The 24,436-nt window shown below is 47.1% G+C and overlaps 1 protein-coding gene across 1 annotated transcript in view; it reads left to right on the forward strand.

Annotated features, from left to right (window-relative positions):
• Window positions 1–1,974: 1,974 nt before the first annotated feature.
• LOC119446801 (EF-hand domain-containing protein D2) overlaps window positions 1,975–24,436 on the forward strand; it is a 64,362-nt gene continuing 41,900 nt past the window's right edge. The window contains exon 1 of the mRNA XM_037711359.2: window positions 1,975–2,292. Coding sequence (XP_037567287.1) covers window positions 2,144–2,292 — 149 coding nt within the window. The 5' untranslated portion in view covers window positions 1,975–2,143. The remainder of the gene's footprint in view (window positions 2,293–24,436) is intronic.

The following is a 24,436-nucleotide window of genomic DNA, read 5'->3' on the forward strand; positions in this document are numbered from 1 at the left end:
CATATTATTCAAATTTACAGCAAAGGTCCAATCAGAAGTGTTTCAGGATACTATACATAACGCATTTTAAACTTCATTATTTATTATTGGTGCTTTTGCTTTTGTGACTATTCGCCGCCAATATTTTATCTCGTGACTTCATTGAATCCTCTATACTGCAGGCAACTTCCTGTGGCAATGAAAGGAAGACTATGGGGGCAGAGCTTTTGCGCATGTCATTACGTCAAGTAGTCCGGCATAGCTTGACATCGCTTTTGGTTTCATACACGTACACCTGCTTTGTATTTGCCCAAACGTAGAAGAGAAGAGCAGAAAATTAATTGAAATTCGACACTCTGTGGTGAATTTTCTTATTTTGCTGTCGTAAATAGGATGTTTATGTTTTCACTCCCCCAGCTTTAACTAACAGGTAAGTATGTGGAACTATTTTCAGGAGCGCTCTTTGCCTCCGTAGCTTTTCCTTCATTGCCACAAAAGTCGTCCGTGAGTATACCTGCCTCAACCACATTTCCTTGTGCTCTCTCTTCCATAACCTTTTTTTTTTTTCCTCCAAATCTTAAATTGTGTAAATTGGGGTCCCGATGTGTGCCAGCAGTATGGCAAGTGCACCCCCCCCCCCCCCCCCCCGCCTTTTCACTCACCTTTTTTTTTTTTTTTCCTTTTAATACCAGTTCATCACAGTCACCCACAGGAGCACGAGCTTTATGAAACATACACCATCTTAATTTCTAAAATGTTCCATCTTTGGTATGCAATGCAGTCTGCAATGGTTAAGGAAGCCACAGCAACTGTCTAGCTGCTACCTGTGCAGGTCACAGTTCTGGTGCGCAGTTGAATGTGGTATTTAACTGATCTAATCGGTTGTAGGCAAGTATGCCCCCCCCCCCCCCCCCCCTTCTCTTTCTGTGCAGTTGAACTGCAGATAAGAGACATAATGCTGTTGTCTCTCTTTTTGTCACTTGTTCACACTAAAGTCGCTTGTGCCATAGAGCTTATGTCTGTGCTTGTTAAAATGCAGAGACCACACAAAGTGTGACGTTTACGACGTGCAGATGACACGTACCTAAAGAGAGATGGGAAATAATACACCGACAGCAATGGAGATTATGAACTTGTAGTACTTCTTCACCCCTAAAATCTCTCTACCTTAAAAATTTGCATCTGTTTATAACCAACCTGTAATTGTTTTGTTTCCTTCCAACGTTCGGTAAACAAATGACTGTGTGTCCTCATAATTTGATGAGGTGCTGCTGCTGCATGTTACGCGAGACTTCCTCAGACTCGGCGGCGTGAGTCAAAATGCAGGAAGCGCTGGACAGGCCAGGCCCATGCACTCAGCAAAGTGAGGCACCTCGCGCGCTGCTCACAAGTCGACGCACCTCCGCAGCGTTCGTCATGTCGCGCGCTCGCACTGGCTTGCTTGGAGAGCGAGCCGCGGAAACGAGGAAGCGGAGCTGCTGACGTCAAGCTACGCAGCGGAGCGCTGTGTAGACGCGTTTCGCATGAGAGAGACGTTTTAAAAATCCAGCAGGGGGTCTCCCCCCCAAGGGAGAGTGGCGCCGCATAGATCGAGCGCACGTAGCGGCCCGTCCCAACCGCTACCTCGCGCTAAAACCGTACAGCGGTGCGGAACTGCAGTAGACGTGCGGAGGTGGTAGCCGATGCGCAGCGATGAACGCCTCTTCTTCTAAAGTGTACAGAATGTATCTGTACATTTCAATGCGTATTATTCGCCCAGCGGGCATTCACTCACCTCGTGATCTTACGCTGCGCGCTTGCTGCGCCGTCTGCGTTTGTTTCGGTAAGAGCAGACGACATAGATATGCTGCGGATGCATCGCGAAGCGGCGCCGTGCGCCTTTCTCCCGATTGGCCGGTGACGACTGCAGCCTCCACAGCGCTGCACGGTCTTTAGTGAGGCGGAGAGGCCGCGGGGAAAGAGAGAGAGAGACGAACGTTGCGAGGAAGAAAAGCGCTCGCCGCGTGCGGCCGGCCACCAGTGCGTCGCGCATCTTCGGAGCCCACGGCAGCGCTTCGCCACACGTTTTCTGGGCACTCCGCGCGAGCAGACGACAGAAAAAAAGCGTCGGTAGGCAGTGCGTTCCTTGCTAGTTGCTGGCGTTACCGTGCAGGAGCCAACAGTCATGGCCGAAGAAGAGCTCTCTGAGAAGTTTGCGCGCCGGGAGGCGATCGAGAAGGGCGAGATCACGGATCTTAAAATGAGCGAAGGATTCAACCCTTACATCGAGTTTTCGCGCAAGGAGATCAAGGAGTACGAGAAGCACTTCAAGAAGTGAGTATTTCCAACGTACTACTTTCTTTTACGACTGGAAATTTTAAAGAAACGGAAAAACTGTACTTGGCGTACATCTGCAAAAATAGCGTATGCTGTCGCGAGCCTGATTTTTCGGGAGAATGAGCACGTGCGCAGTGAAGACACTTTTTACTGAACGAAGATCGTGCGCGACTGTAGCGACGACGCGTCAGAAGACTGCATGCGGGGAACCATGCAGATATTCCGTTTGCGTTTCGTTTTAGTTTCTTCTTCCGCTAAAAAGCGCCCTAAGTTTAGGCTGGCGAAGTGTTGCTTGAGCCACTACTTTCTAACGCGCTTCTCCGACGACAGCACTTCAAAGCGTGAATGAGGGATTCTACATGCAGTGCAAATGAAGCAACCACTAAGCTGGTGTCGCTGCTGTACGTGGTAAGTGGCTTGCCGGCGCTCTGTATTGCTTGAAAGTTGGCTAATACGATACTTTGGAAGTTTGTTTATTATTATTATTATTATTATTATTATTATTATTATTATTATTATTATTATTATTATTATTATTATTATTATTTGTGCGTATACGAAATAGGAAGCAACGCTATGCGTGGTTTGACAGTACATGTTCTGGAGCTTGCGTGCCTGCAAAGGCGCAGCTGCCCGTTTACGAGCCTATATTTTTGGTCAGTTTTTGTGAAAGTAGAGTGCTAGGCAATCGTAAGAAATAGTAGAGGCCAGTCGGCTGATGTTGGCAATGGGCAGCTGACCTTAACATTTTTTTTTTTTCCTCCGATAGAGTATACACGTATATATAGTACATCCTCTGCACGCGATAGTTGATTTAGCGTATCAATAAGGTTCGGAAGGTCAGCAGAAGCGTGTGCAAACAGCAGCTCTCGGGGTCGCCCGTACCCTCTCTATACTGAGGGTATTCACTGCGATCGTTCCATTTATTTCTTTATTTATTTACTAACTGCTACATCATTTTTATAGGGCTAGCAACGCTATAGCCCTATAAAGAAAGCCGTAACGCTATCTATGACGCAAGTTTTCCAAGAGAGGAAAAAAAAAAAAAAGCTGGCAATAAAAAGAAACACAGAGAATTAAACACGTGGGGCACTAAATTTAGTGTGCCCGGGGACTTGTTCGTCCATGACATCCGTGTGTGCACGCGGACGCGGCGGTGACTTCTGGATGGCCTCCGCTGAGCCTCGACGGCATCTATAGCTGGGCGCGTATTAACCGCGTGGATGTTTGTCCAAGGACGTGATCGGAATTTATATGCTGTGTTCGCGCGTCACGCGCTTAATATTTCGCACGAGGAAAGACATCCTGTCCACTCCTGCAGGGCGTTCGAGTGCATGGGCGCTGATTCGACGCGTAGGCGAGCTGGTGAGCAAGCCGCTCCGAGTGGAACAAATAAACGCGTACATATATATACGCCACGGCCGCCAAAGGCGGGAGGAGGCGCGCCGTGGCATTACACTATAGTAATAGGTGCGTGCTGCACGGTCCAAAATTACCGTTCAATGGCAATGGTTTTCGTGAGCACATAGAGGAAAAAAATATCAACAAGAAATTATATATATATATATATATATATATATATATATATATATATATATATATATATATATATATATATAGTCGATTAGGAGTGTGCGCTGGACATGCACGGAGAAGTAAACATGAAGGAAATACCCGCACGTTTAACAACAGCAAAAATACTATTATTTTGCTAACGTTTCCGCCGTTGGCCCGGCCTTCATCGTTGGCCCGGCCTTCATTGTATTGTACACCCGAACACAACTATGTGATATAATCGCTCTTCAAGGTGCTTCTTATTCTCTACTGTTATGTTATGAACTTGAAAAACAAATTTAAAAATTTAAATACAACGGTTAGATGCCAAAACTGCGTCTCCATGTACGTGAACATCTCCTCGTGGTAAAAACTGCATTTCATCGCTTAAACGCAGAGGTGAAGATGGAACTACGTGTAGTATACATTGCCCTGTTGCTGGCGCGTCCGGCATTTTCACGCAATCTCTTTCCTGCATCGGTTACGGCGGGTCCAGCGTGCTCAACTTTCAAGAAGCCTCCTATATATATATGGTTCTTCCATCTGACAGCGTCGTTTTTAATTTATTGCACATGTCGCATTTCACAGCTAGCTGTCGGCGGAAAGGAAGACGCGATCTGCCGGCGTGCGCGGCCGGTAACCGCAATGTGTTTAACGGAATTCTCATTCCGTTGCTCATTCCGTCACCGATTGGGTTTCCCAGTTACTGCACAAACCTGATCTTTCGGCCCGGGCACGGAAACATGCATGCCTCAAAAATGTCATTGCACAACGAAATACATTGCAACTGTATAGTGAGAATAAAACAGCGCGATTTTTTACAGCTACTTTTACAGCTAACATGAAAAAGCCGACAAAAGAGAAGGCCGGGTTAAAAATTTATGGCTGGACATTTTATTCAACGTTCTTGTGCACTCTTGTTGGCATTTGTAAAAAGAAAAAATTAAATTATGGGGTTTTACGTGCCAAAACCACGATTTGATTATGAGGCACGCCGTAATGGGGGACTCCGGAAATTTGGACCACCTGGGGTTCTTTGACGTGCACCTAAATCTAAGTACACGGGTGTTTTCGCATTTCGCCCCCATCGAAATGCATTTATAAACACGGCTGGACTCTTGATACATAATAATAACACATTTATGACGGATTAATATATTACACTAATAAATAGTTCTTGTAGCAAGAAAAATATGAAAATTATCAAATGTGAACAGCAAGGAAAAACAGCTGAAACTTCAAACGCGCATATCCCAACTCGGGCACGAAAATATCGGATCCTTAAATTGCGACACATATTGCAATCGCAAAATCGTTGAAACTCAAATCCAGGTCGTATATCAAAAGCAGTTTTTAAGTTTTTCTTTCTTTTTTACTTTCGCAGGAAGAGTTTGTTTCTGTAAAGACAAGAAAGTATTATAAATTGTCCGTCTAGCTTCGCACAGAATGCCTTGGATCTATGTAGAACGCCCGCGTGTGATTAAAGGCCTGACCTAGGGCCATCAGTAAACGGGCCCATGTTCGGGCCCGCAGTTTCAAGCCCAGCTTGGCCCAGGCCCATGGACATCAGGCCTGGGCCAGCAAAAAAAAAGAAAAAAAAACTTTAACCGGGCTTTCAGATAAGCCTGCAGGCCAGGCCGCGGCGGTCGCATTACGTATACGATGGGGGCGAAATGCAAAAACGCTCGTGCACTAGATTAAGGTGCACCTTAAATAACATCAAGTGGTCAAAAATAATCCGAAGCCCTCCGTCTACCATGTCCCCTGTGTTTCTTTGGGACGGTAAACCCAATGAAACAACCAATTAATTCCGTCAGAAACCGTTTGAGTGTCACAGTGCGTTAGCCAGCGCGGATTGGCGCAACATCGCCAACACAGAGATGGCTGTTTTGTGAGATGGAAATATTGTTGCAGCACCAACCTGTGACCGTCGAAGTGCGAGCGATGGCCACACCGTTTTTCCCCATTGTCTCGCAAAACCAGCCGACCCGGGAGTTCTCTGTTATGCTTTATAGGATCTCAACATTTTTGCAAAAGAAATAGCGATAACTAAAAAAAAATGAAAATGAAAATGAAATTAAATAAAACGTTTACGGCTCCGTAACTCCACAACACAACTAGACATTGCAGTTCTACAAAGTGATATATCTGTATCTTCATTTATGTATTATGCTTTAATTAGTCACTCAATGGAACATTATTTCCATCCTAATTCTGAAAAAAAAAAACTGAAACCGCGACAAAATTAGCATCCTAGAATTTGTATGCTCTCATTATATCGGTTACGTGTATTCTGCTAAAGTTCTATTCACAAAATACCCTTACCGCTTAAAATCAAGTGTACCATATATACAGGGTGTTCATTTTTAAGCTTTACAGAATTTTTAGAAATCGCCTGTGGCAGATAGCATAATTCTTATCATTGAGCTAGGTTATTCGATGAGACGGACATTAGTAGCACGAGAAATCGAAACACATATTCAACTAATTAACAATAGTTCACTAATTAACTTTTTAATTACTTTACGACACGTATTGCAATTTACGAATTGTAGCCGGTGAGCTTGTCAGGTGCATCCACTTGGAATGAATTTTCAGAATGACACCAGTTTCGAGATATGCGCCATCAAACTCGCCGTAAAAATGTACTGTTGTTCCACTTACTTTTTTACCAAATTGCTGTTTTATACATTGAAGCACAAAAGTAACTGGAACGCCCATGTATTTCGTGGGAAATCATATCTCGAAACTGGCGTCATCCTGGAAATTCATTTCAAGTGGATGCGTCTTGAAAACTCACCGGCTACAATTCGTAAATTGCAATGTGTGTCGTAAAGTAATTAACCAAGAAGTTCATTAGTAAATTTTTGTTAATTAGTTGAATATGTGTTTCGATTTCTCGTGCTACTAATGTCCGCCTCTTCGAATAACCCGGCTCAACGATAAGAATTATGCTACCTGCCGTGCCACAGGAGATTTTTAAAAATTCCGTAAAGCTTAATTCTGAACACCCGGTACACACCCGTTTCGGCACTATAGGTTCAGTTTGCACATTTTCGATATATTTGTATTTTTTTTGTTGCGGAGTTATGGAGTTATAAACTTGGCGTTTCAACGTTCTTAAATAATCGCTGTTTCTTGACATGCAGTTTTTGAAAATATTCTTCACGCCCTAAATCGAATTTCTCTTTTTATAATGCGCCATATCAAAATGCGTTCAATGGTTGGCCAAGAAGATGTCGCTTCTGCGTCTGCATATGAAGAGATAAATCGCAGTTGGCCCCGAACGAAAGCCAGAAGTTTTAAATATGGATCGGCATTCATGTTGAATTAAGTTAGTGCGACTATATTCGTGGCGAAACCATTTTATTTACACTCAAATTTGAGCTCTGGCACTGCAGCGCCTTGCTAGAGCGAGCGCTCTTGTGCGCCATCAACTCGTCAAGTGTATCTCTCACGCTGCTCATATTGCGCTTCCAATGCCCTTATTAGGAAGAGCAGGGTAGTATACTATGTATACCCCCAGTATTCAGCATTACACACTGGGCTTCCGTCACCTCTGACTCACACCAAACTTGGGAAAGATAACTCAGCGTTATTTCAATATTTATGTCTCATTTTGACTGCAACGGAAATGATGCCATGACGTCAGACCATTTTTATCTGACCCGCATGAATGACTAGGTGATAAGCAGCTGCTGAGGTCAGTCACAACGGAAAGGCGGCACGCTGACATACGCGAGCGCAGTAATCTTTCTCCTCCCCCCCCCCCCCCTTTTTTTTTTTTTTTTTTTTTTGTTGAGAGACTGCTGATCCGAAGGTCGTTATACACTGTGGGTTATATATACAGTGAATACAAATGATAAATATGCATCTCGATTTTAACCACACGTTAAGAAACGCCAATCACACGCTGATATAAATGTGAAAACAACACGAATGTTGAGAATATTACATTCAAGTTAAAAGTGGTATCACAGATCAGTCACGCATGCAACTGATTAATACGGGGCAAGTCACAAAGCAAACGTATAAATTAAACTAGCCAATTATACACAGTGTCATAGCGCAGAGAACTTGGCTGCAACCTGTGGTACAATCAACTGTAACACTAAGCTTCGCTATAAATTGCCGGAACAAAACAAGACACAATAGAGAACCTTCACACTCGCTTAGGGAATCCGATTGGATGACTGCGTAAGGTAGGGTGTTCCAATCATCTATAGTTTTATGAAAAAAGGAATATATGATCGAGTTAGTTCGCGCTGTCATTGGTTCAAATTGTTCTTGTGAGAGCTTCTTACGGTGCGAGGTGAGTGCTAATTTAAGTAAAGTCCGGCTTTTGAGTTGAAGGAACCACTGCATAACTACAGAAATTTTCGTCTAGCAGTCATTCTCGGCTCGGAAAGCGTAGGAAGTTGAAATTCAGTTAACATAACGGAACGTCTAAATCTCGGTAATATAAAATGAACCTCTTCTCTGAACCTATTCAATATTTTCAATCGGACTTTTTTTGTGCGGGTCCCATGTCGCGTTCGCATATTCCAGCAAAGGGCGCACAAGGATCAGATACGCAGTTAACTTCGCCTTTATGGGATTAAGATTTAACTACCTTCTACGAAACCAGAGCTTCATCTCATCTTTTAAACTGGCATTGTTAAAGGGACACTAAAGCAAAACAATAAATCAACTTAAAATGATTAAGTATTCTTCGAAAACTTTGCTGTCGTTAATTACACTGCAATAGGTCAATTATTAGAAGAGAAAATGAAGCTCAAAGTAATTTTTTTAATTTCACGCGGAAACCCCAACGTCAGCACTTCAGTGTGACGTCACGACTTCTAAAGTAATTTTTCGTATTTGGGCCACGTTGGCTCAGCAAAAGTTCGCGAAACTTGCCATATTCAGTCTTAGGCTCCTTTAGAACACAATGTAGTCGTCTTTACCGCTAAAGAATTAACTGAGACCTAGAAGACGCTGTCAAAATCCATGACGTCACGGTGAGCTGGTGCGGGAACTTCAAGGTGGCGTCGCCACTCGCCTTCTGTGTTTTTCGTTTGTTTCTGGCTTACCAAGCGGCTTCTCGCGGTAAGAGTGGTGTCTTTGGTATTGTGGAAGGGTAATTGGATACAGAATAAATCATTTTCCCTTTAGTGTCCCTTTAATGTGTGCATTCCCATTCAGACCAGAAGATACAGTGACGCCAAGGTATTTAATGTGGCTCACTTGGGTTAGACGTTGTCCGTTCATTTCATATTTTAATGCGAGCATACGAGTATCTTTAGTTCTCATAGCCAGTTGCTTGTATGAAGCCTTGGTAAGATTTATTTTGATTTTATTTTCCGTGCACCACGCCGTAAGTAAGGTCTTGCAGTGCGGAATTTAGAGCAGCTTTTTAGGCATGCAGGCAATAGAATGTAGGTAACTGTGTTTGCATAAAGGTGTGGTACACCGTCCACGCATTTGGAGGCAGCTTGGCTGCCCACAAACTGTACCCAAATCTACATTCTATACTTTCTTTCTTTCTTATATTTACACGTAAGAAAAAAAAAAAAAAGGGGGGGGGGGGAGGTGATGCGCTGTAAACGTTATCGCCTTCGGAGACAGACCGCGGCTGCTGTATTCACAACTGTATAACGGCGAGCGAAACAGCTAGGTGAGGAAAGGGAATTTAGGTCTACAAGCGAGAGGTGAAAAGAATGCGCAGGGTGGTATATGCGTATGCATAGGGGATGAACGCGTACATAAACGGATCACAGACTGGCGCATATAATAATATTAACAGCCTAAAATCGATCACGGCAGGAACAGCGAGCGTCCGCTCTGGTGGGTGTGAACACAAATGACACGTCCGGTTATTCAGAGCTATATGTATCCCGCTGTTGTCGCTTATTTGTGTTGTATGTGACTGACGGGAAATATATAGATGCAATTAGAAACACCAGAAAAATGTGGTAGCGAATTCGCTGAGCGACCATATACCATGGACTGCACTTTGAGGCTCGAGTGCCCGAAACCTTCCGGCATGGCGGAAGCACACGGGGGAACAGCGGCCACTTCATCAGCTGTGCTAGAGAAAAACAGGAAGCAGTCGCTTAGGTGTCATGTTCGCGTGAGTCCGTGCACGGCACTGCCGGTTGGAGCGCGTTAAAATTTGTACCCGGGTCTCGCTGACTCCGTATGCGCGTCAGATGAACACATGTGCGCCGGTATACGCGGTGTGTGTTGCCCAGTTGTGCGTGGCTGCAGCCTAGAGGCTGCCGAGGCATTTCTGCGCATTCGCGCGTTTTCTTTTTGTCAGAGCAGCTGCGGCCCCGCGAATTCCGCCCCCGCAAGCACCCCTGTTATCAGTCGGATGTTTGCGAAGCCCTCGTTTCTGAAGAGCTGGGCGACCGCGGCACATATATGTGTGAGCGCCTCGCGAATAAAGACGCTGCGGCTTATTCTCACATCTGCGTCAACGAGGGCTGGACTTATAGGAGAAATGACCTTTGTATGGGCTTGACGCTCGCGCCTGTCGGCGCGGATTATATATATATATATATATATATATATATATATATATATATATATATATATATATATATATATATATATATATATATTGTGTGTGGCAGTATAATGCCAAGAACACTATAGGCCGTCTTCGTTGGAACAATGCAGTTGGTGAAAGAATAGGGTTTAGCCTTCAAGGAAACTACAGTGCACTAGCTACTCCGTCACGATTAAACCGGTACAAAATAGAAGGGGGGTCAAGCCTATACACAGTTCTACGCAAGAACTCCTTTTATAAAGCAGCCCTGCTAGTGCCTTTCTGGGTGAAGAAACGAGCTGACCGTACACACGCGGCGGCAATTTCGCTCTTAATTAAGTGGCGTGGGCGAGAAAGAAGGAACGAAATCGAGGCACACTTTGTGCTATGCGAACACCAAAATTGAAGAAGGAAAACCGATGTTTCACGTATATCTGCATAAACTGAACCACGTTAAAGCTCTCTCTGCTTACTGGAGCGTTTTATTCCGAACGAAGTCGAGCTCGCACAAGTCACACCACGCGACATCACAATAGTGACCGATCTATGGCGAATTTCGTTCTACAGCAAACGGCTTATAACAGCCACACCGACGTTTCCGGTCTTTTCTGGCAAGGAAACCGGCTCCCAAAATTAGAAGCCATTTTGCCGTTGATCGTTAGATGAACCGGATAATACTAGTAAGCGTCCAGAAACATGCATTTTGAGCGAGCTTAATTGGCCGCACTAGGTCGTTTATGCCGGTGACTATTTCCGGTCAGGTTCGATTATATATTTGCTACCGCAGTCTTTATTTTCCGCAGCAGCGCGATGAAGGGTAATGGAAGCTGACTTTACTGGGGCAAAAGCGATTGCGTGTCGCTTCCAACCAAAGCGGTGCAGGCGACATTTTATTGTAACAGATCCGTCTGCAGCTTTAACACTGAACTGCAATGTGTGGCCGACGAGTTTAATGAAAATCTTTCTTGGTCTGTACATATCTCAAAACTTGCTTCCGAACTGACCAAAATTGGTGGTCTGCTTTTTAGGATTTCTAAACTCTTACCTGTTTGGTTAAAATTGTCAATGTATAACGCACTGTTTTTCTCAAAACTGTCATATTGTAATCTTGTATGGGGTACGACTACGTCTTCAAACTACCATAAGCTACTACTGCTACAAAAAGGAGCCTTGCGTGCTATTGAGGGCTATTACGGTGCACCACAAAATTTACGTACACAACCCTTGTTTGTTGAACATCGCATACTACAAGCTGACCAAGTGTATTATCTACGGCTGTTGCAATACATTCATCGAAACCGTTTGTACTACGTTACTGACAGGATTATAAATTACAACCTTCGTAAGGTAAAACTACGAGGTCCGCGAACGCGCACGAATTATGGTAGACAAAAGCTAAATTTTCAAGTACCCAAAGCCCTCAACAAATTTCCCTTTACTGATGATTTCTTTTTATCTGCCGCCATATATATATATATATATATATATATATATATATATATGTGTGTGTGTGTGTGTGTGTGTGTGTGTGTGTGTGTGTGTGTGTGTGTGTGTGTGTGTGTGTGTGTGTGTGTGTGTGTGTGTGTGTGTCTTTATCTCTGTCGCGGACGAGTACTGTAATCGCATCTTTCGTGTCTTAATTCACCAGTCATGTATGCATTGTATTTGTACGTGTATGACTTTGTATGCTTGAGTATTACCTTGCACATGTTTGTCTTTTTCCCTAATTAAGTTTCACTGTGCGCATTCTAGCGTTGTTTTTGACATAGTGTGGTACCTTCTATGCACATTTTCTTCTCTTTTTTTATTACTGCCAACTGTATGGGTACCGGGGCCTCGTCAGGCCTTACCGCCTTTTGTCCCGGTCCCCTCTTTTCCCTGAAAAGAAGAATAAGCTTCACTTCACTTCCCGAGTCGGTCACAATAATGGCGCAAGGCAGCAGACGATAGGGTTGCACACTCGCGGATCCCGTGAATGAAGTGCGAACGCACAAAGACGGCAAGAACGCAGAAAAGCAGAGGGACGGCGAAGATATCTAAACAGATCTCGCGCTTTTCTTGTCCCCCCCCCCCCCTTTCATTCATGAGAATGAAGAAAGACGCACTCACGCTAGCCACGCGCATTTTATTGCGATAGCAATTATATGGACACTTCAACCGGATTTCCGCCGTCGCCGTGAGGTTCCCTATAGATAAAATCTTCGCCGCGCGCCGTATGCCCGAGAGGAAGCGTGCGGGGACGCGCGCTATCACGGAGAGCGAACGCACTCAATCACCCACGCGCAAGCAAGGAAGCTGGAAGCCAGCGCCGGAGGGAGCGCGGGGGGCGCACTTCTACTCTGCCAACAACCGCGCTCGTCGCTCGCCGGCACCGTCTCTTATCTCCACACGGCTCTGACCTTTATGCGCCGTGCATTCGCCGCTCAGTTTCCGTTGAAGCGATAGACCGCACGTACCTTCGCCCTCTGCGGCGTATGGGCTCGCTGCCAGCGTTTTGACAGTCATTGTCTGCAGTCATTCAGTGTGATCTATTCATGTTTGTTTGTGCGCCCTCACACCACGCTTATTCATTCAGTTAGTAATAGTCGGGCCACATTTTCCAACGCACGCTAACATCCAATGCTGCCCGGATCGGCAGTGCAGCGCTACAGGTGTGTCCCTTCGCACGCGCTGCCCACGGGCAGCGCTTCTCATCGACACCACCGTTTCACACGCGCCTTCTCGTGGTCATCGAGTCTCTCTTCATGTCGGTCTACTTACGCCGCAGCACACCTGCTTACTTAATCAGCTCATGTTTACTACAATTCATATTGCTACCAAAGCCGCTCACCTTACTTCGTATGACATTGCTGTGTTGCTATCGCATTCATTGCTTCGCCCTTAGGGCGAAACTGTGACATTTTTTTGTTCTGCCATCAATCTCCGAACTATATACTAGCTAAAAGACTCATAACCATAATTCCATATTTTCCCATTATTATTATTATTATTATTATTATTATTATTATTATTATTATTATTATTATTATTATTATTATTATTATTATTAAGGGACATCCTGGGGAAAAGAGGACGAAAAATGGCGGAAATTAGAAGAGAGACGATTAGCACGGTTCCAGAAAGAGCTTTCTCCCCCCCCCCCCCTCCCTTTCCTTATAAGGAAAATACGAGACCAAGTTATTTGCGGGAATTAAAAAGATAGCGGACAATTATTAGCGTCCACCGCGACACGATCAGCCATCTCGCGGCGCGGGCAAGGGACTCATTTCTTCGTGCGTACAGCCGCAGAGCAACGCTCTCGCGCTCGGCGCATTCGCCATATTACGGCGACCTTGATTCCTTTGATTCCTCTTCCTCGTCGTCGTCTGGGGGACCCCTGCCGACTCTCCACTGATGGAAACCGGCGCGCGCTGCCACCATTATTATTACGGTACTCCTTTCTTTCTTTCTTTCTTTCTTTCTTTCTTTCTTTCTTTCTTTCTTTCTTTCTTTCTTTCTTTCTTTTCGTCTTCATCCGCTGTCTGCTCGCCGCGTGGCATGCGCGAGTACTTCTCCGAGCGCTAAGTCTGGCTAAAACCGCGCAGCGTGGTGTAGGCGAAGTGCGCTGTGGCTGGTCAGGTGTACAGTACAAGAAAACGGTGCAAAGTTTCCGAATCGCGTGCGCCGTCATGTTTGTGAGCGCTCGAAGAACACGCAAAAAAATTTCACTGTTACTCCGCGCGCGTTGCAGCGATATCGTCTGGTTGCCGTTATCGATAGCAGACGACGCGGCAGGCGAACGTTACGTGCACAGTGCCAACGCCAGTGCACGCGTGAACACGGTGCAGGAGAACACAGTGCACGAGAGCGCTGGTTTGCGCAACGCTGCACTTTATTTTCGCGAGACGAGGCATACGGAACGACCTGGCGGAGCCGGTCGGCGGCTTCTCAGCCGAGGCGAGACCGAAAATGCCGCGGCGCAGTCGCCGAGATGAAAGCCGCGCGCGCACATCCCCTCGCACCTCTTGGCGAACGTGCGGGAACTCCTCCATCAGCTGTTCGGAGAGAGAGCGTCCTCCGCTTATTATATATTACGCGTGCGGCACACGGCTGCCGGTGGCGAGCGAGCAGACCGCATTCCGCCGGCGTCATCCCTGCACGCAGACGCACCTCCTCGGTGTCCCCGTTATGAGTGAGCGCGAAGGAGGGAATGGATTCAAAGAACAGGCGCGCGTCTCAACTCGGGACGCGCCAACAGCCTGTGCGGGACCGGCTGCTATAAACCACTGCACTCGCGGAATTGCTCGACACACGGAAGCCGCGAACCTTCGCGGTTCGACCGCTTGGTCTGCAGTTGAGTGAGCAGGTATATTGCCCGATGTTTGTGGCTTGCACGCTTAGGACGCGAGCTTTCAACGCGCAAGCTCTGCGCTGGATCCGCAATTAACTGTCTGTCCGCCCTTGTCATTCGCAATCGATGGTGATGATACCGAAGAAAAAGAAAGGAAAAGTTCACGTAAGGTTCACACGCGACAGGTTAATCACTCTCCACAAATTTCGTACGCCTTCTGTGTCTCAACCACCCACAAACGCCGATGAGGCCAAGAACGTTCGCGCCGCGTGTGCGACTATTGCCGCGAGGCACGTGCCACATCACTGATCTCTATAGGTCAGTGTGCCACGTCAATTACGCTTTGTGAACACTCGCCTATACACAGTCGGGCAAATTTAGCGCGCCGCCTTCGCTCGAAGGAAGTGCACGTCCGCCGTAGTAAAGCAGAATATAGAATGAAATCAAATCTTTATTCGACATTTCGGATTCACATGGCAGGAGCGCGCACAGACAAAATGACGAACAAGAATGGCTTGACTGGGCCTTTTCCCCCTACCGCATGCGCATAGTCACAGGAAAAAAAAAAAAAAAAAAAAAAAAAAAGAGCAGCCATAAAAACAGATTTCAACAATTATTTGGCAGCAGTGCTACACATGCAAAAGGAAAAATATCGGCATGTATATACAGATAATGAATACAGAAGCAAATATTGCTTTTGCATTCAATTTAGAGGTAATAGAGGTAAATGCACAGGCAATGTAGCGGTAAATATATAGACCTAAATCAGCAGGTGACCGTAAAGTAGCTGAGGCAAATATTTCATACCGCAAGGGGTCCGTCGATGCAGGTCTGAAACATGACTGCTCCAGCTGTTATATAATCAACCTTGGCCGCAGCGCAGAACAGACGGGAACACGAGCTCCGTGTACCAACTATAATATATAGCCTGTTCGGCAGTTTTTGTTGGAACCTGTTTGAATCTCATGGAATCTGTTGAAACTTCGTTATAGGTGCGGAATTGTTAAATGGTTCGACACGTCATATATACGTCGAATCCCACGCGGAATCTTACCACCTGTTTTGCCGTTTGCTCTTGAGAAGAGAAAACAAACCAGAATTTCTTTGTCGAATCTCACAAATTCGTAAGGTTGTAAGGCATACTGTAAACGGGCGTGTAGTAACTGCCATAATAGGAAGCACCTTCTACGCGACATATGTTACTTAAATAAGAACTACGATAGCGTAGCGCTTCGTATATAGTATTTGCGACGCTGCAAGGTATGCTGCTCGCTGCAAGTAGCACCAATCTCTATTCCAGACTTCAACGCTCAACCCTGTCTGTTTATTGAAGGAAAAGAGCACTGTGGAGGAAAAAAAAAGAAAAAAGAAAGAAGAAGAAGCATCACTTTGCTGGTTGGCCACTTCGCTATTCACATTTCTCGCATGCCCACGAACGCTTGCAAAACGATCGTCCGCCGCAGCCAAACGAGCGTATATATGTAGGCATGAGAGAATGACTTATAGCTCGCGAATATCTCGGAGTTGCAGTTCTGCCTCGCTTCATTTTTTGTGATGGTTGCTCCAAATTCGCCCGCGTGCCGGAGCGCCCGACCATTATTTCTTTCCTTTTCGCCACCGCCGTTCTTGCGCGGCGGCCCCTTTGAGATCAGCGCCGACTGAATGTCTGGCGCTTGCGCCGTACACAATAAGCTGCATGTACACACGGCCGGCGACGCCGCAGTGGCGTGCCCGCGAGTTCTAGCTCACGATCCTCCAATTTGCTGCTGTATACCGCACTATACGGATGTTTCGTCTCATCGCGCGCTCGGTCGGCTACAACAACAGCGCTATGCCCGTGGCCGCCTGTTGCAGGCAATTGTCAAACAACCGCTGCTCACGCGAACGGAGCTGTTACGTGGGCCGTCTTCTGTAAAACGCCGAAGCTGTGGAAGGCGAGAACGATGCGCTCGTCCTTCGGGGCCACTGCTGGAGAAGCGAGTGAACCCTTCCGCAACTCACAAGTCTGATTCCTTGCGCTAAACTGCTGTGCGCACATTCCTCCGCGCTGGTCGCGTATTGCCTTGCTCGTCCGTGCCGTTCGTTTCGACCTTCAGTTATGTATTTCCAACTCTCTCCTGCAGCTCCCCCCCCCCCCCCCCTACAATATGGCGGTATAGTATAACGACCAAGGTGCACGATCGAAAAGATTCATTGCCAGATCAACTGTTCGATCGTGCACAAAGTTCGGGAGCGCCTCCCAGAGTCAGCTGTAATTATGCCACAGGCAGTGCGACCTACAAACTTTTGAAAAAAGTTGATCTCTGAATTAAGCATAATAATTCGCTTTTAAACGCGTGTTCGTTCAGCTGCCAAACTTATCGCTTCAAGAAACGATATCACCCGCTGCGGTGGCGCAGTGATGATGACTTTCTGCCCACCAGGGAGTCGTCGCCGGTTCGATTCCCGGCTGCCGCATTCCCGTGAAGGCAGAATGCAAAAAGTTACTGCACCGGTGATTAATCCGGAGCCCCCCCCCCCCCCCCCCCCCCCCCATTCTAGTGTATGCGGCGGCTGTCTTGGCCAGGCCTGTATCGGCCTAATAAATCAACAACATTTTCTTTGAAATGGTGCATCGAATCTCCGGAGTCATTGAAACTTTTTGATGTTCGTGATCCAGCGCAAGGAGCTTGTACGCATCACATCGCAGTAAAAATAACAGTACGGTCGACACATGCAGTGCGCTTCACTCTCTGAGAAAGCTCGCAGGCGACAAGGTCAGCCTTCGAATAGGAGCCGAAAATCCTCAAGTGTCGCCCGGTTGCTACCCATTTAGATTGGTTCGATATTTACGAGAGAGTGATCCCGAACGATTACGACAGCCTGTCTGGCGTGAAATTTGTCCCCCCGAATCGATCGATTGACTGCTCTGCCGAAGGTAAAACGACGACCGAGGTTCTCGTGCCTTTATTTGATTGGCAAGAGAACGAATACGACTGTAAACTGTCTAATGATTGCTACTATTAATACCATCTATGTGGTGCCGTGCTCGTGATGTAGCCATGCATAGATGCGTTAAAAATCGAAAGCTGAGCGAAGCACGAAGCCGTGAACAAAGGCGTTTCGAATGAATGGAAGCGCGGCAAAATGCACCCGCAGCTGCATGGCTCAGCATGTACTACTATATTAAAGGACCCTGAAGCTTGCGCCCATAAAACACGTACACGCGAAAGTATTTTCCCCGAAAGCCGGCAAAATAGTCTCGAGTGAAATGGAAAAAAACCACACCGGCACCACTTGAAGCCGCTTTTGTACGCGTGTCATAAAAATAGGCGCTCTGCCACTTGTTGATTATCTTATACGGCTTATACTTAGGAACTGGCTTGCAGCTTTCCTTACATCTTGATTCGTTTTTTTATTTTTCTTGCCGCAGGGACATACAGCGTGTTTAGTGTTGCGAAGTGTTGCGCCCGCGTTTCCGTTCGGCGCAGCAGGCTAAAAAAAAACTGCGCAGTTTTTCAACCCGAAACCGGCCGAGCGCTTAATCGCAGGGCCTATTGTTGGTCTCCACGGTCTCCACCGCTGCTCCGAATAAAATAAAGCGCGGAACCGCGCGCTCGTCAGCACAAAGTGAGCGGGGCAAGTCCTCAGAGACTAGCTGACGCGGCCGCACCGGCAGTCCCGCAGGACTTGCTTCGAGGCATTCGGATCGATGCGGCCTCGCTGGAGAAACGCTCCCAACCCGCCGTGCGTATATGACGGCGACCTTGTGTTCGAAAACCGCAGTCGCGGCTGGCTTGCGGCGCTCTGCAGTGAAAGACGAGGGCACGTCGCGCGTTCGTTGGCTCATTTGCCAAGCGGGGATAAGATTATGCCGGTTTGGTGTACCCAGATCATAACCAAAGCAAATAAAGAATTAATTTTTTACTCATCCCAATTTCGGAGTCCCAAGGAAGCAATATCTGCATTACGTTGTTGTCGATGTAATGAACGAATTTATTTCGAACCAACCAACCAATCAGTCAATCGATCAATCAATCAACCGGTTAATTGCTCTGAAAAGCTCTCAATGCCAGGTTCAGACTGCAGTCCTCAATTTTAAGTTGCATTCAAAGGCGGACAAGATTACCGGCTTCATCGCGGTGTCCCTGGTTCGTATATATACTTTTGCTCAAGGTCGTATACGTATATAGCCTGTTCGGAGAGCGTGATGAAACTGTGTCTGTTGCGGGCAGCGGGCAGAGAAAGTGATAAATAATAATGGTACCAACCGAAGCTACTTAAAACAGAGGCGACAGTGCACACGGATATTTGGTGCGTTGCATTCACTCCGTGAAAGAAGCTGCTTTCGCTCAAAACGAGTAGCAAATTTCTCTAGACATTTAGAGAAAATGGGAAATGTCACGTTCGACAAACATGAATGGTAACCGAAACGTTAGCCTCACTCGTGGGAAGTTTTCGTAATTTTATTTCGCCACGTGGACTAATTGACGTACAATACGCACAGTTTTGTCGCTGAGGCCCGCGTGAGCAGACTTGCTGGCGGCAGTGCTCCTCTTCGCTTCCATGCGCGTCACATGACGTCTTTGCAAAACGGTCCGGAGACGAACCTCGTGTCATTCCTTGATTGTTTGTTTCGTAGAGGGCATGGTAGGATACAGCTGACCGAACGTGCAAGCGAGTGGATTGATCAAGTGCGCATTTATTCTCGCTTATTGACACTCATACGCGCAGCTATAGTTATACAGCGCCTCGATAACAATATACCGACAATGCTCGATACCGCTTTGGAAAGTTCTCCGTCTACAGTGGTCCCGTGTACTCTGAAGGAGGCAGGTCTGCTGTTAATGGAAGGCTTTGGAAACGATGTTTGGTGAGTGCAACGAATTGAAAGCGCGCAATTCGGGCTCTCGTCTTGCATGCATGGGACACGGGCAATTACAGTCGGCCACGATAGTTTGTGGATCCCATGACGACTGAATTCTCGCTCCGTAAATAGATGGTTCTAATTCAATGGTTCACTCTGTATATAGTATAGGCCGCATAGTGTATATTACACGCTGAATGCGACGTTAACGTGCCTACAGGCATCGCGGGAACTTGCAAATCCAGTCTCCCGTAAGCTTTCGTGGTGAGACTCTGTACGTGGGTGTGACCACGCAGCCTCAGAGAACGTCGACACGGCGTTTACAAACCCGCGCCTCACTGCGTTGACATCGGAGGCCGTGGTTCGGCGAAGGCCTGCCCATTCTCGGGGTCGCCCACGTGCTCTGACTCACGAGTACGGTTGCTTATTCTTACACCGTGCTCACGAGCGCGCACGCTCTCGCGAGGAGTGCAGCCAGGTTTACGGCGCTCACGGCTCGCTGGATTCATTAGCGCACGCCCTCGTGGCAATTAGCACCGATGAGCTGGTCCGATTCGAACTACAGATCAAGGCTGCGGGACTTCTCGCGTCGCTGTGCACGCCGCGCGTGCAAAGTTCAAGCGCGCTGCAAGCCAAGGACGGCTGACGAAAGTCGTGACGCCAGAACGCTCATCGGCGACGACGATCGCGATGGCTCACATTGAAACACATTGTGTTAAACAGCACTGCACTGCGTTTGCGAAAACGATAGGTATAGCCAGTACACAGGGTGTCATTGGTGCCAGCATTTTAAAATATGCGAGTGCCGCGTATACATATACTTGGACAGAACCAAGGTTATGTTTGCCGTCGCTTGGAGCAAGTCAGCTAGACTATATTTTATTTTGTGTTTTGCATAATAGCATTGTTAGTTAACCAGATTCATTAAATGTTACAATGGATGGCCCACAATTGTTTCACTGACAGTTTTGATCTAATAATAATACTTGAAGAGTTAATTAATAATTAGCTAATTATGTAATTAGGCAAAATACGAAATATAGTCTGACTTGCTCCAAGCGATGGCAAACAACATTGCCATTGGTTGTGTCCAGCTATATACATGACACCCGCATGCTTTTTTTTTTTTTTAATGTTGGCTCTAGTTACGTGGAACACCCTGTTTGTACGCAAGATTACACTTTAGAATTGTCGCACGTATGCCTATAGCAAACTGCAGGGACTCTGCGTTATTCGGCAGCTCCGCGGTATATATATACGGACGTGTCTACATTGCGCGGCGATACTTGTGTTTTGCTACGTGTCCTTTAAACTCTGTGTTAATCCATGTGTGAATTCGGCATCTCCAATTATGAGCTCATTTTCTTGCGCTCAATCACGGCCCATCCAAAGGCTGCCAACGTCGCCTTCTGATTGACATAAACAAAATCAATAAAGTCATTCTGTTTGCGCACAGGAACTCGCGTGCGCAGCTTTTCCAATAAATGATTTTAATTGAGTACAGTACGCTTCAACAGGATTTTTGTTGCGTTCAGCTCGTCCGGCGAGTGCACGCATGTAGTACTTAATCCGCGTATACGGCCGCACGGATTCCGCAGAAACGCCATATTTCCAGGCACTTAAGTCACGTTGCTCGCAGAAGAAAACCTTATTCTGTTTATCTCCGCGTGCAAGTTTCACTGCCAATGTATATGTATTTTGCTTTCGGGATGCATGAAAATAAGTAACTTGACAAGTTGACAATATTTCGTGCCCCAAAGACATGCCCCAAAGACATGTCTTTGATCGACTTCAACTACAACGTTGAATCGTTCTCCCGCCTTTTCTTTTTTTTTTTTCCCCCGAAAGTATCTGCGGCTAATTTCGGTATGAACGTGCCTGCGGGAACTTCGGGTTGGCATGCATGCACTGCTGGTGCTCCGCCAAGCGGCACACCCTCGCCTCCTCGGTGCTCGCGTAGAACGGGACGCAGTACAGTGCAGGAGGGCAGCGCTGACCAAGAGCTTTCGGCGGCCGCCAAGACGGCGCGCCAGACCGGGGTCGATTCGCGACAAGCGTGCATGTGTCACCACACGGCCATGGGTTGCCATGCCCCGACCATACGCGGTCGAACGAGTTATAGCGCACGTGGCCTGTGCGCCGTGACGCCTGTTGCCACGGGTGAAACAGTCGATTGATGCTCGAGGCGCGATTATCACTCGCGATACAATGAGACGTATGCGGGCACACGCAACGCTTGCAGCTGGCACGCTATATGCCTGCAGCTCAGCCGCCGAATAGACGCTTGCCTTCCCTGCACAGAGGACCACCTCCGAGCTCGGTGCGCAGAGACCGAGGGTGCGTGAATAATTTCGATTTCGGGAGAGGGCATGCGGGGATTTTATTTCGTGCACAAGGGCGGAGTGGGCATTTCTCTTTGCCGGGACGTGATGGGTGAAATGTACTTTAAAACTTATCGGTAGAAAAAGTCTGCAAAAGATAATAGCGACAGAAATGACGAATACTTCCACCAGATATTCAGAGCGCACTTCAGCGCTTTCTGACGACGCTTCTCCACATCCCGTGTGCGCCGATGTGTACTTCATAAACATTTTTCTCAAGAATGACACGTTATCATATGCCTGACTTTGTTCGACATGCATACTCGCACATTAACTAATAAACTAATTTCAATTAACTTGTATCGGAAATCTATGTGATTTTCAGCAGCACTTGAAGTGGACTTGTGGGTGTGTGATGATCCATGTGTTCCGGTAATCAGCGCACTTATTCTGCACCGTTTGGGAAAATATAGCCTTTGATATCGCACATTTACTGAACGATATTAGGTCGAGCAATCATCCAGCCAATGAATCAATCAACGCAGACGTCAATGTACATATGGCGGTATTTTTCTACGACGAGGTTTACTTTCGAGAAACTGCACAATGGTTTCGGTTTGCTGATCTCACGTGAAAGTCACCTGCAGATACAAATAAAACTGCGAAATAGTGCGCGCTTATCAAATCTATGCACTGATGCAAGCGCTCTTGCATTAAGGACACGTGCCGATTACACGCGTCGTTTTGAGAGCAGTACCGTCGGTGCGCGCTAGCGTTCTTGTTAAAAGATACGAGGTTTCACTCTCCATGGAGGTCACAACAAGCATACGATGAAGGTGCAGTAAGCCGGAGCTGGTACTTCCACAGCTATTTCCTCTCTCTTTTCACACCAAAACTCACTGCCAGTACCGTAAGCACCGTACCATATGACACCGACAGTGGCGTAGCCAGACATTTTTTTTTTTTTTCAGGGGTGGGAGTGGCGAGAGGCCCGCATACTGACGCAAAAAAAAAAAAAAAAAAGAAATCGCAGAGGGGGGGGGGGGGGGGGGGGGGGGGGGGGCGTGCTCGGTGTGCTCTATGGCCCTGGGAACTGCGGAGTATAGCAGTCGATCACATGTTCCAAAGTCTGTGGATTGACACATAATATATACCGTGCTACTTGTCAGGCTCGTTGACGCATGACGAAGCATAAAGCTGCGGAGCGCATGCCGCTATCCAAGCGCGGTTAATTTGCGAAGAGCGCAGAGAAGAATGATTTAGGGCAGCGTCAGCCAATTAGTGCTGCTTTCCTGCCCGTTGCAGCTTCACGCACGATGGATAGTGGCGGTAGGTAGGGAACGTCCTGATGTTACATGAGCGCACATAAGGCGCCCCGCGGACCACTTAGCATCGCCCTTCGCGGTTATCCGCACCGCGAACAGGGTATTGATGCGCAAAGCTTTGCGTGCCGTATACGCAACCCCCCGCTGTGTGCTCTGTATACAGTCGGCACAGCCCGTAAACAATTCGCTGCGTGCTCCTTAAACAAGAGCCCGCACTTCGTAACGTGTGCTCTTAACGAAGAGCGCACGGTATGTTAGGATCCAGTGATGTGCCCATAGGGTCATCATCACTTCCACCGCCTATACGAGCGGACCGGGTCGAACGGGCTACCCGCGGAGTGCCAATCTCAGCCGTGGGGGCGGCCCTTGCGACTTCCTCCAGCGAGGCGTCGGCGAAAACATCCGGTGCCTGTTGTCTGGGCGGAAGAGCCCGCATGCCCAACAGGCGCGCAATCGACGAAAGGGAACGGACGCGTTGCCCACTTCTTCCGTGAGAACACGTCTGTTCCCCTTCTGTCTCGAACCGGTCACGATCTCTGCGCTCTTCCTCGCCTGTGGAGTCTCAGGACAGGACCCATATCCTCTGTCAATCTCATCAGCACGCGCCGAGGTCCACCCATATATATATATATATATATATATATATATATATATATATATATATATATAAATTCCGAGGCTGTCGTCAGGATGTCCGTTGTAAAGTAGATGTACAGCTGCCTACATAAGAATGAGGTCAAGGATCTATAGATACTGTACGAAAGCTGTAGGGCCTTCATTACCGAGCTCGTATGCTCAAAACGAACAAGAGGGGCAGGACTGAGCTGGGAGTCACAAAGTATCTGCTGAGAGCAATTAGGTGAAAATATTCGCTAACAGGTCTTGTGTGATGAAGTAATTACCATACCAGACCTTCGCTGTGTCAGAAAAAATGTCATGTTTCGTTCACTTAATATCTTTGCTTTATCGTCGGCATAGGCGAATCGCCTAGAAATTGCAAAACGGACACCCCCGCAGGGGCCCCAGACGGCGAGGTCTAATCTAAGCAGCGCAGTTGCTGCCAGTGCCGTCACTGAAGTATGGTTCGTACCTGGGCTCGCAATAAAGGACACTTTACTATGAAGAATTGTAATAATAACAAGGCGATCGACTATGCCATGCGAGCGAATTGACGTGTGCGCGTATTGCCGGCCGTCTTGTGACCCTCTTTTTAGTGTCTTTGTGAGAAAGAGT

This window comes from Dermacentor silvarum, chromosome 3, assembly GCF_013339745.2.
Source record: "Dermacentor silvarum isolate Dsil-2018 chromosome 3, BIME_Dsil_1.4, whole genome shotgun sequence".
NCBI classification, from domain to species: domain Eukaryota; kingdom Metazoa; phylum Arthropoda; class Arachnida; order Ixodida; family Ixodidae; genus Dermacentor; species Dermacentor silvarum.